Raw genomic sequence first — 12,068 nt, 5'->3', positions numbered from 1 at the left:
TTCTCTCGTTCTCACTTCACTTTCATACAGAAGCAGTGAAACTTTGACCTTTTTCTAATGCTGACTAAACCTCCAAAATGTTTTTTCCCAACTAATACTCTCCCACCTTTTATTATTTATTTCCATCCGTAGTGACACTAGGACCCCCAGATGCCTCCATAGTGTTGCTCACGGCTTTGTAGTCCCGCATGAGTAGCCGCTGTCACGCTTTTGCCGCGTTCCCTGCCGTGCCGCCGCCTTGGCCGTGGCGCTGCTTGCTTCTGTGCCTCAGTGCTTCCCGCTGCGGGGCGGGGCGGGGGGGGCGGGGGTCAGCTCCTCATTGCCGCTCCCTCTGCTCCATGGCTTTCTCATGACCGAGTCCATCCTGCTTCCTTCTCCACAAAGCCTGATCTGTGATTCTGTGAAGTGTGCTTTTGGGTGTGTGTGTGTCTGTGTGTGTATTCACCGTAGGGAGAAAACGGATTTCATGATTTCATTTAACAAATTGGCCCGTTGCATTGGCTACCCTTTATAAACCAAAACAACAACAACAAAAAAGAACCAAAAATGTGTCATTTCGACAAAGCGGTAGAATTTTTTTTTTTTTTAATCTCAAAAGGGATAATGGGAATTCTATAACTAGACATTGATAGAACTTCTAATCTCGGCTGAGAAAGATGATTTTTGCTTTGTATTGCTCTTTCCCTTGTTTATTTGTTGAAACTATAAAAAGATGACAGTGGTAATTCAAATAAAAATTTGGGTACAGTAGGGAAAGGGTACTGCTGAATCTTTTGAGCAGTGCTTAGATATAGAAGCTTATAAAGCTTAAAAACCCTATTTGCCCACTATGCTAATTTGGTGCCATTTTGGTAATATATGGTGGTTACTCATGATTCAAGTCAGTGAATGCACTTTCTGCTGGTTTTAAATGACAGATACTGAAATCAAAATAAGCATCAAACAAGAAAGTACAGATATAAATGTGATTGGAAACAAGGATACCGTTACTGAAGAGGATTTGGATGTTTTTAAGCAAGCCCAGGAACTTTCTTGGGAGGTAAGGCCAGGATACCACATTATAGTAACAAGGATAATACCTGATTTTTATATATGTGACTATTACAAAATTACTGCTTTGATTTTACAGCGAATCCCCCCTCAGAATCCTTTGTGGTCCTTTAACTGTTACCATGATTGTTTTTGTTGACTCTATCTTCAAAAGCAGAGTGACTTTATAGAGTTGTCTCCACTCTCAAAATTTGATAAGGGCTCATCTGGTCTCAGAAAATAAACCAGAGTAGCAGTAGTTGAAGCAGATTTGGAAAAACGCTTCTAGGTATGAAGGACCAGATTTCTGATTATTTTTGTGGAAATGTAGAAAATAGCAGTTTTGAATGGTTAAAAAGTATCGCTTTTAAATTTACCAATGGTTCTTCCAACACAGATGGCCAGCCATATGAAGAATGTCTCATTTTAACACTTTGGCATTGATTAGGACAACATTGTGTTGTGTGATCAGTTATAATCACTTTTATTTTCATTGTCCAGTAATTTGTTTAAATGATTCCACTTAAAATAATAACTCCAGGTAGTTTATTGTCACCAAAACAGGTAACAGGTAAGGCTTTTGGACTTTCGAGGTCAAATTTATTAGGGAGCATGAATTTGTTACATCAGTAGACCACATCAGTTTCTATGGCAAACTGCACAGACAGACCTCACTTTCTTTTTGGTGTGGGGAGGGGGCTATCTGTAGGCTCTTAAGCTTTATTTTTAGGAGCAGCCACTTGGGCTAAGTAATTCTGACAGTTTCTAATTTAAGGGGCTGTTGGATATTTCCGTTCCTCATCTGCCCCATCAGTATACTTTGTATTGTTTTCCTTTGGCTAAGATAAATGTCAGAAATTCCCCCAGTTTCTAAGATCTGAAGGCCTTAAATATTATCAAATTTTCAACCTACCTCTGCTGTTCATAGATTAGACTTGATAAACAATAGGCCATTATCCGAAAGATGCTGTTAAATTTTAAGCCCTTCCTTTCCAGTACCGTAACACCAGCATTTCACTCAAGAACAGTTCTTGTCTGTATCAGGCAGGCACAGTTCTTAACCGCACGTGGCTTACTGCTTGGGGGTAAGGGAAGTAAGGGGAGGTGGATATTAAACAGCAGACTTTCACAATTGGTGATATAATTACAGTTGGGGTTACTGTTAACTTCACGGAGGAACAGGGGACTGTAAGAGTGTCTAACAGCCAGGTCATCTTCTAATTTACTCAGTTTTAATGCATTGCACCAAGTCATCAAATTCATCCAGTTCAATAGACAGTCGTATGTGTTTACCTTGTACTCATTTCCTGTCTTGGTAATACAGTTTCTTAGGGTATTAGTTTGTTTATTATGAATCTTACACCAAGTTGATGATTCTTTTACAAGGTCCTCTAATGTGTTTTCAACAACATGAAAATTCCCCATGAAGATTAGTGTCTGTTCTTGATAGATTTTCATATCCACTGGTGAAAGAACCAAAAGGTAAGTGAAGAAATCCACTTCTAATACACATATTTTATTTCCTTTCTTTTCTTTTCTCTGACAGAAAATAGAGTGTGAAAGTGGAGTGGAAGACTGTGGCCGGTACCCTTCTGTAATAGAATTCGGGAAATATGAAATCCAAACCTGGTACTCCTCGCCTTACCCACAGGAATATGCAAGGTAATGGAACAGCCCAGAAGGTATATAACTTAAATGTCATCTATGTGAGGAAGGAGAATTCTCGGTTCTGAAGCAGGAATTAGGTGATTTTCAGGACATAAATTTTGGTAGTTGAGTCTAAGCACTTCCAAAACTGTTACTTCTGCCAGCGTCTTTTTATAGTAGTAGTCACTGTTCTATGTAAACTCCTTCCACTCCTTAGTTACACGGGCATTGTACATTTTGCCTTTGAGCTTAAGACCATGCCTTCTCTCTCTGGTTAATTGGACAAATGTTGTTTGCGGATGAAACCATACAAGGAGAAAAAAACACTGGCCATTGTAAAGTAGTTGGTGGTTTCTTCTCATTGCCCTGTTTATTTTCCTAATTAGGCCTGTTCATTTATCTCTGATATCTGACATTTTGTTTTCAAGCTTTTTACAGAAATGTAGCAGAAGAAGGAAAAATGAAAGAAAGTAGGTGGGGGTGGGTAGCCTCAAGAGACCCTTCCCGCAAATCTCTACTTTTAGAGCACTTTTAGAGCCATTTGTGACTAACTTGTTAAAAATGAACAGAAAATAATGATCCTAGAGTTTTCTTTTGTCTTGAACTAAGATTAGCTGTGAAATTGTCTTGAACTAATATATCTAAAAATGGGTATCTTGTGAACACATTTCTTCCTTCAGGTATATCAGGGTATACTTTATTAGTATCTTCTCAAATGTTTTAGCCTGTGAAGTTTCTGATAATCACAAACTTGCTTTTCTTCTAGAGTAGATAATTGTCCTTTTCTCCACCACGTTGGTGTCTGGCCCATCATCTACTGGAGAAAATGGGGAGGGTGTTTTAGAAGTTAAGTGGCAGAGTAAGAGTCAGGGGTCTTGGTTTCTCTTTCTAGCTTATATCACTTGGCTTTGTGTTCTTGAACAATTTTTTAAAAACACCTGTGAGCTTCAGTTGGTATGGGTAATCATAAGTCATGTGTTCTGAGAGCTCTAGCTAACTTTCCCCAAAACCATTCTACCCATTCTTATACCCCAAAGACCTAGAAAGTGCTTCTAAACATTTTCTTGCAAGACTAACAATGTGTTTAAGTGTGATCAGGCACACATTAAAAATGTTACAATTTTAAAGGTGGAGAAAAAGTCATCATGGGAAAGAAATCTGTTTGTATAATGTTATTTAGAGTTGGTGGATCTTTTTATTTTTCTACATTTATTGCTTTAGATATATATTTTTATGATCAGACTTTGAAGTTACCTTATCCATCAATAGAAATGTTAACTAAATTCTAGGACTTCTCTGCCATATATATAAGTACACAGGTCATTTTTTAAAATAATTCACTTCCCTCTGAGTAAAAGATGATTACAGTTACACCACTGACCATATATACTATTGACACTGTGACATTAAATCTGAAATTTGAAAAAAAATACTCATGTTCACCTGACAGCAGGCCATCCTTATTGATTTTTCAAGTAGTGGTTCCAGGTCTGAAAACCTTTTTGTCTGTACAACATTTCTAAGGAAACAAATGATTTGTTCACAAAATGATGGCAGCAAATATTATTATATTGAAAAATAACATAAGCTTTGTACATTCTCTTTACTACTGGCTTCCTATTTTCTTTTTCGTTTCTTGAAACTACTTCTTTCAAATACTATTGTACAGCCTTATTATGACTTGGGGAAAATTGAACAATATTTAATATTTTTTCCTGAACAGTATAATCAATCTGATAGATTCTTTGATTTTAAAATTTTAACAGATTACCAAAGCTTTACCTGTGTGAATTCTGTCTTAAATATATGAAAAGTAAAAATATTTTGTTAAGACACTCAAAGAAATGTGGATGGTTTCATCCTCCAGCAAATGAAATTTACCGAAGGAAAGACCTTTCAGTATTTGAGGTAAGCATGTGTAAATAAAAAATTCAGCTTTTGAGACCTAGTTCTTCCAATTGTCGGTTATGTTCTGATTTGTTTCTAGAAGGTGCACAGTATATTCAATTTTGGCATTCAAATTTAGACTGCTCTTTAAAATATCTCCGTGTTTTGGAATGTTTAACCATATTGAACAGCCATTTAGATTGATGATGAATTCCTACTTCATCACATGAACTTTTTTGTCTTCCCCCAAATCCCTGTCTGCACCAGATATATTCACCAGTGAATTTATGATCTTCTCAGCGCTTTGTAAATTCTGCTTTCTTTGGCAGGAGAAATTAGCTTTGTTCAGCAGCTCCAGCCAATGTCTGGCAGGTGCTCACTCTTCCGGGGAATTGAGCAGCTGTACATATCTCCTCAATACACAACCACCTGTGTTTCCATCCATTTCTTGGCAGGGTGGTTAATCCTTTTGGTGAGACCCTAGCAGATGTTGGGACTGCCCCCCTCATCTGGGTTGATGGCCACCCCTGGAGAACTCTGCTGTTCGCAGGAACCCCTTGTGGCCATGCGTCTGTCATTGTGGGTTCTTAAAGACATTTTGTGTTTTCAGAACTGATTTAGTAGCAGAAGGTCTTTGCCTGTATATCATTTCATTGTTTCGTCATGTTCTATTGTCAGTTTCAAGGATCCAGTTTAGCTGTGTCAATTGCACCCTGAGGAGACCAAGGCTTTCTTTCCTGTTCTTGCCTATTCTCAGGGATTCTTCATTCTCTCCTTTATTCTTGTTCCTCCATTTGAGCACTTCCATTGCTCTGCCTAATTCCCTTCTCTGTTACCTATGTTGGTTTTCATGCATGGGTGCTCAGAACAAGCCCTCTTAACACAGCGGACATGATGTCTTTTTTTTCCTCTGAAATACAGTTTTACTTTAGGTTTCTATTTTTGAGTTGTTCAGACTGAAATTTATCATTCTGCCCCACATTTCACTTTAGTTTTGGTGGGTAATGTCTCGCATTATATTTCATATAGGGGAGGGTCGCACAGAGGTTTCTCTCATTGACTAAGCTACCTCTCGCAGACAAGCCAGGGCCTGCTACTTTTTCCAACGGCCAGTCAGAGAACACAGTAACTCCAGCTGTGTCTTAGGCTTTTTTTAAAGACCTTCTTCGTGGTTGTATCAGGCTCTTTTGGTAAGCTTGAAGGAAGAAGGATATTGTTGCTGGGACGATTTAATGATACATTAGTACCTACGGAAGGATAGGTGCAGGGTTTCTCAACCTGGGCACTATGCACTTATCAGGCTAGCTAGTTCTTTGGTGTAGGGGGCATCCTGTGCATTTGCAGGGTGTTCGGTGGCATCTGTGGCCTCTACCCACTAAATGCTAGTAGTACCACATTGCTTCCAGCTGTAACAAGCAACATTTTCTCCAGACGTAGTGTCACTTAGGAGGCAAAATTACTCCCATTGAGGCCCCCTGGGCTAGAGGGAATGCTGAATGCAAGTCATTTAGTTCATCTTGGGACGTTACTCAGTCAGCCCCAACCAGGTGAGACAACACAGCCATTCTCATTTGAGGCTTAGAACTAATGTCACAAGTTCAACTTCCCTATTGGCTCCTTCCTGCATGCCTTGGATACTTTCTTAAAACTGAAATGAAATGAAAATCACTGTCTCTTTCTTTCCCAAAGGACAAAACACATTGTTGCCTTTAAGTAACGGTGAAGAAAATCAGCATGAACCTTCGCGTGGGGTTTAAACTCTCATAAATCCTGGGAGAGTCTTCTCAGGGATAAGAGAGTCAATCTTGGTAGTCTCATAGCAATGGGCTGCAGGTGCTTTTGAACCATCACCGAGAACAGAGGGGAAAAATGAAAGACAAATTAGTAAAATTGATGCATAAAAATACTTGAAGGAATTGGATTATCTGTGCCAAGGTCCCTATTCTTGAATCCAAGTTAATATTTAGAGAACAACATACAGGAAACTTTTCTCTTAGCAGTTTCCTAAGTAACTTTTACAATAAATGAAGAGTAATCATAAATTAATACTTTCCTGTCTTTATCCCTCTTGAAAGTATGCATATTAGACCTTACACAGCTGATAAGAATTTACTTCAGCATCATTGTCTGTTTTTCTGGCTCATCAACACCTACATCTCTGTCTTTCCTTTTTGTAATGCCCTACCATTTCCGAAAGGACCATACTCTCAAATACATAAAAACTTCCTTTAATTAAAGAGAGAATTGTATCCTGTGTGTCCGTTGCCCATATTTGATTATGTTGCTATGCGTGGGACCTAGGTTTCATCCAAGGGAAATAGTTATATGAAGTCTAAAAATAATTTGTGCAATATGAGAACCTGTATGGTTCACAGGAGACTGGAGAACGGTCAAGTTCGTTGTTACAGAGCTCTGGTTAGCAAATATCCATTTCCCCTAAGAATAGTGCTAGGGAAATTCTTGAATCTGCTGTGCTTTTGGTTTTCAACAAGTAACTACATTTGATCAAAGAAATTGGCATCTGTGCCTAGCCTCCTGTCTATAACCATCAGTATCACAGCTTGATTCTTTTATTTTGAAGAGAAGTAGACTGTAATCATGGTACTTATTGTAGGTTGAAATTCATCTCACTTTCTCTGTAAGTATTCCCAACATAGAAATTTTATCTCTTCCAATTATATTTAAAATGATGCTTGGGATAAAACCAAAATGGAATCCTCTTTTGCTAATCTACACTTCCGAGGAATCAGAATAATACTGTTCATTTCTTTTATTTTTACATGAAGTCCTTTTGAAAACAACATAAATTTTGACTTACTTGAGCGGTATTTTGATGTGTTTACATTTCTTTAATTCAGATTTACTTGGTTCAAACAAAGAGGACATGCCTGATCATTTTTTACTTGTAGTAAATTGCAAATAAGAATGATGACTCTTTCATTAGTGGTTTCGGCTTTCTTCAGGTAGCTTAAAGAGAGATTTAAGCTAACTTAAAATTACCCTAATTTAAGAGAAAAAGTGGAATTCTTACTTGCCAAGTGATGGCTGTTTTCTGGTTGACTTCATGCTTGTTTAATGGAGTAGTTCAATCTCTCAGTTTGGGATTTGGAAATAAAATTATATGCTTTCCAAAATACCATATAAAAACAATTTTATATTGAGCGGTATTTTTATGTTAAATAATGTTGTCTGTTTCTCTTTGCTAGGTTGATGGGAATATGAGCAAAATTTATTGCCAAAACCTTTGCTTGTTAGCCAAGCTCTTCCTGGACCACAAAACGTTGTATTATGATGTCGAGCCATTCCTTTTTTATGTCCTTACAAAAAATGATGAAAAGGGCTGTCATCTGGTTGGATACTTCTCTAAGGTAAAACAAGAGCCAGTATGACCTTCATTTTCTTATTCAAAATGTTTTTGGTAGAGCCCAATTCTTTGAACAGGGTTTTTTGGTTTTTTTTTTTTTTATGACTGTAATTTGAGTAAGTGATACATATTTCTGAAAAGCTCAGGTTCTTGTTCAGAGCTTATTTAAAAAAAAGAACAAAACAAAACAGTAAACATGGTGCCTAGAAAGTGTGTAAAGGACCTCAGCAGTGTTTGCTGTCTTGACTTTCAGCAGCCATGTAACATTATAATTGCTGCCTTGGAGACTACCTAGCATCTTTGATTTTTTTAAATGTTAAGCTTATTTCCCTTGCCCCCTCTCAGTGGTGTCAACATGAAGGTTTCAGCGTAGTGTAGCATTTAAGAGATGGTTCTCATTTCCCCTCCTTGTATTCCCTCTGTGGTCATCAGGAGCTCAGTGAGTTGGAACACTGGCATTTGGACAGTCAAGGTTATATAATGACCAGGTTTACTCTTTTGTCTCTTAACTCTTTACGCTACTGTTTTAAGATCTAAAGTAGCCTCACCTTTAGAAAGCCTAAGTATCTCCAGCTGTTAACATAGGGAAGCCCTTGACATACCGAGTGGATATAGTTTGTCTTTTATCCTCACATTCCTCTGTACAAAGGCTTCTGATAATAACTCACATGCAATAAGGAAAAACTGAGTTTGGAGAGATTTACCAGGTAATAAGCTGAACTTTTCTTAGGCACCTAGGAGATAGTTTAATGTGCCAGGATGGTAATTACAAGACTTCCGTGCACACAGTCAATGATCTGAACCCTGTATTTTATTTATTTTATGATACAGTTTTGCATATTATGTGATAAGTGAATTTTAATGACCCTACTCTTGCATAGTGTAAATGGAATGCCTTATGGAAGTGTGATTTTCATGGAGTATCAAAAGACAGAGTATATATGAAGGTCCTTTACAAACTGCAGTTTTTCTAAATTTTAGAATCAACCCAGAGGTCATAAATACAATGCATAAAACATCTTAACCGTTTGTATAGGTTTCTAAAGATCTTTTTCTCCAATGAATTGAAAGGAATAGTGGTCATGGGGCGCCTGGCTGGCTCAGTCGGTAGAACGTGCAACTCTGGGTCTCAGGGTTGTAAGTTTGAGCCCCATGTTGGGTAGAGGTTACTTAAAAAAAAAAAAAAAAAAAAGAATAGTGGTCAGGATGGTCCTTCCTGTTAGAAAATGGCATTTCTTCGGGTGCCTGGGTGGCTCAGCCGGCCAGGGTCTTGAGTTCAACCCCACAATGGGCTCCATGCTGGGCGTGGAGCCTACTTGAAAGAAAGAAAATGGTGTTTCTTTCAATGTCTCTATGTTTATTTTATTTTATTTTAATTTTTTTTAAAGATTTTATTTATTTATTCATGAGAGATGGGGAGAGAGAGAGAGAGAGAAGCAGAGGGAGAAGCAGGCTTCCCGCTGAGCAGGGAGCCTGATGTGGGACTTGATCCCAGGACCCTGGGATCATGACCTGAGCCAAAGGCAGACGCTTAACGACTGAGCCACCCAGGTGCCCAATGTCTCTATGTTTAAATGTGGATGCTTAATGGTGCCTGCTGTCCTTATCTCAATGGGTCTACTACCGTTGATGGGGACAGTTTTAGTCTCTGCCTCTCTTCTCCCAGGGGACCCAGCATTTTACCTGGAACAAGCAAAACTTTCCTTTTACAGCATGGCAGCAGCCACTATCATTTCTTACTGTACATGGAAAACTCATTCTTCGGCAGTGTAGCAAAACAAAAATTAATCTTAAGAAAAACATTTTAAAAGTCTAGATACATGCAAATTAAGCGATATTCTAACGTGTCAATTGGAGTATGAAGGACTATGGCCCATTGGGGTTACGCTTGAACCAAATTCTAGAGCTAGAGAATGGCCAACATGACCTAGAAAAGTTCAGCATAAGTCATTACAGGCATATGAGTTTCCAGGAAGATAATAGAGGACTCTAAACAGGTGGGAAAGAGGGAATGGTTATTTTATCCATAGATTGGAATTTAGCTGTTGTAACGTGTGTTAAATGGTGGGAGTGGGGTGCAGGGGAGGGTTGGGCTGGCTTATGAAATTGACAGGTAGGAATAGTTTGGGGCAAAGAAAAGAACGGCATAAAGGATGAGTCCTTTCAACCCAGAGTACATCTCTTTTTAGATAGAGTGACCCGTTTGTCTAACTTTGCCAAGAAGACTAATTATTTGAACACTAGCCTCTGCAATCCAGTTTCTTAGGGAAACTGACACACATTATTTCTTCCTCCTCATCTCTTAGAGACTCCAAGGACAGCTACAAATGTGCAAATGTTGGGAGCACATCTTTTTCACAAATCTCTAATTCTGCCCTGTAGGGTTTTTTCCACAATTTCCTGTGATCTTTCAAATAGGTTCATTAAAGAGCTGGGTGTTCTGAAGTAATTCTTTCATGTGGTTAGTACCATTTGTGGTCAGTCTTATTTGTGGTTTATATTTGGCCAGAGCATTCACAACCTCAGAAGCCTTTTCCAGATCTTCTCTGAGCAGGCTTTGGCTGCTTCTGTGTATTCTGAATAAAATATTGCTGCTCTGATGCCACGTCCCATGAAAATTGCAAATTTTTCCTTAACTATAAGAACTGTTTCCCGCCGTATTCTTCCCAATCTTCCTTCTGGTTTCATAGTGTTGGTAATATTTTGGCCTCACTTTTGTGTGGAGGCTTTGGGGTTTCTTATTGCCCCGGTCTTTTTGTTTTGATTTATATTCCCAGTTTGAAATGCAGATTAATTATTTCTCTTGCTTTTTACTTTGACCTTTTATCCACAAGAGAAATAATATCTGCGCAGACCTACCTAGTCATATACCGTTTTCGTTGCCCTGGGGCATTTGGTGAAAGGCAGAAGACAGATTGCTGTCACAGTTGTAAGTTGTTCAGCAGGGTAGCCGGCTCAGTCCTGCCTTACCCCTCTGGGTGACTCTCTGGATGTTTGGTGTTCTTCCCCCGTCTCCCAAGTTGTTTGAGCAAGGAAATCATTTCTTGCGTACTGTCTGTGTTCTGTTTCATTTGGCTCATGTTTACTTGGATTCATGCTACCAACTTTCAGGCATAAAGGCGTAATTAAGAGGCGTGCCTGGAGTTGATGGTTTGTAGTTAGCTGGTAGTTTGATTGATCAACACAATGGGGGAATTCTGCTTGATCCTGACCTAAAACATTGGCTCACCTTAGTGAACTATTGTAAAAGGACGGTGGCAGGTGCAGGGAATTGCCCACTTCAGCAGAGCTCTGACATACTTGATCTGTTTCTCCTTCCCTCAGGAAAAGCTTTGCCAGCAGAAGTATAATGTCTCCTGCATAATGATCATGCCCCAGCACCAAAGGCAAGGATTTGGACGGTTTCTCATTGACTTCAGTAAGTGAAGTGCTTTACTTACTTTCATGACCCAGGGAGCTGATGGCTATTAAAGGAAAGAGTAACACATAAAACTTTATTTAACGTACTTTGTTGTTTTTATCAGTAGATAATAGGCTTTCTCTTTATATTTTACATAGGTTAGAAAATCTTCCTCAAGTGAAAAATTTACTGCTGCTCACTTATTGTGCTCTAGGAAATTGAGACTAGATTTCTCGGCAGTGTCACTAGCTCACAAAGCCATTACCCTGAATGAACCGGCAGAATTACATTCCATTCCATGGCGCTTATGCTCATTAGCACCAGAAGAGGCAATTATTTGTGATTAGAGCTAACGGAAGTATTATTTAAAAGGATTTTCAGCTTTCTAAAATTTTACCTATAATCTTATCAGTACAGAGCAAGAAAGGGATATTTCTACTTAGAAAAACAATTCTTTAGGTGGCTTATCCTTTGAGTCTTTCTAGTAGAAATAACTCTCTTACTTTGTTAATTTCCCTTTTTCTATTACGGAAATTATTACAATTTTTTTTTCTAGAAGGTTGCCCAAGAAATATTTTTTATACACATTTGTATCTTTAGAGTCTCTTCAATTAAAATTGGAATGATATACAAAAGGATGCACAGGATAATGTAAAAAATATGGATAGTTTTTTTTTCCTCCTCCTTTATATTATATGGGTTGTGTAAATGGAGCACTAAGGCTACATTGGCAGAATTCAT

General features: G+C 38.4%; 1 protein-coding gene across 6 annotated transcripts in view; it reads left to right on the top strand.

Annotated features, from left to right (window-relative positions):
• The window catches only part of KAT6B (lysine acetyltransferase 6B), a 180,122-nt gene that overhangs the window by 134,158 nt on the left and 33,896 nt on the right, over positions 1-12,068 (top strand). For all 6 annotated transcript variants that reach the window (XM_028109534.2, XM_028109533.2, XM_028109532.2 and 3 more), the window contains exons 9-13: positions 918-1,039; positions 2,576-2,691; positions 4,443-4,584; positions 7,770-7,931; positions 11,252-11,345. In XM_028109534.2, coding sequence (XP_027965335.2) covers positions 918-1,039; positions 2,576-2,691; positions 4,443-4,584; positions 7,770-7,931; positions 11,252-11,345 — 636 coding nt within the window. The remainder of the gene's footprint in view (positions 1-917; positions 1,040-2,575; positions 2,692-4,442; positions 4,585-7,769; positions 7,932-11,251; positions 11,346-12,068) is intronic.

The sequence above is a fragment of the Eumetopias jubatus genome, unplaced genomic scaffold (assembly GCF_037043125.1).
Source record: "Eumetopias jubatus isolate StellerSeaLion01/CBP00866 unplaced genomic scaffold, mEumJub1_p1.0 scaffold_17, whole genome shotgun sequence".
Taxonomy (NCBI): domain Eukaryota; kingdom Metazoa; phylum Chordata; class Mammalia; order Carnivora; family Otariidae; genus Eumetopias; species Eumetopias jubatus.
The sequence above is the reverse complement of the archived record's forward strand: the minus strand, read 5'-3'. Positions and strand labels throughout refer to the sequence as shown.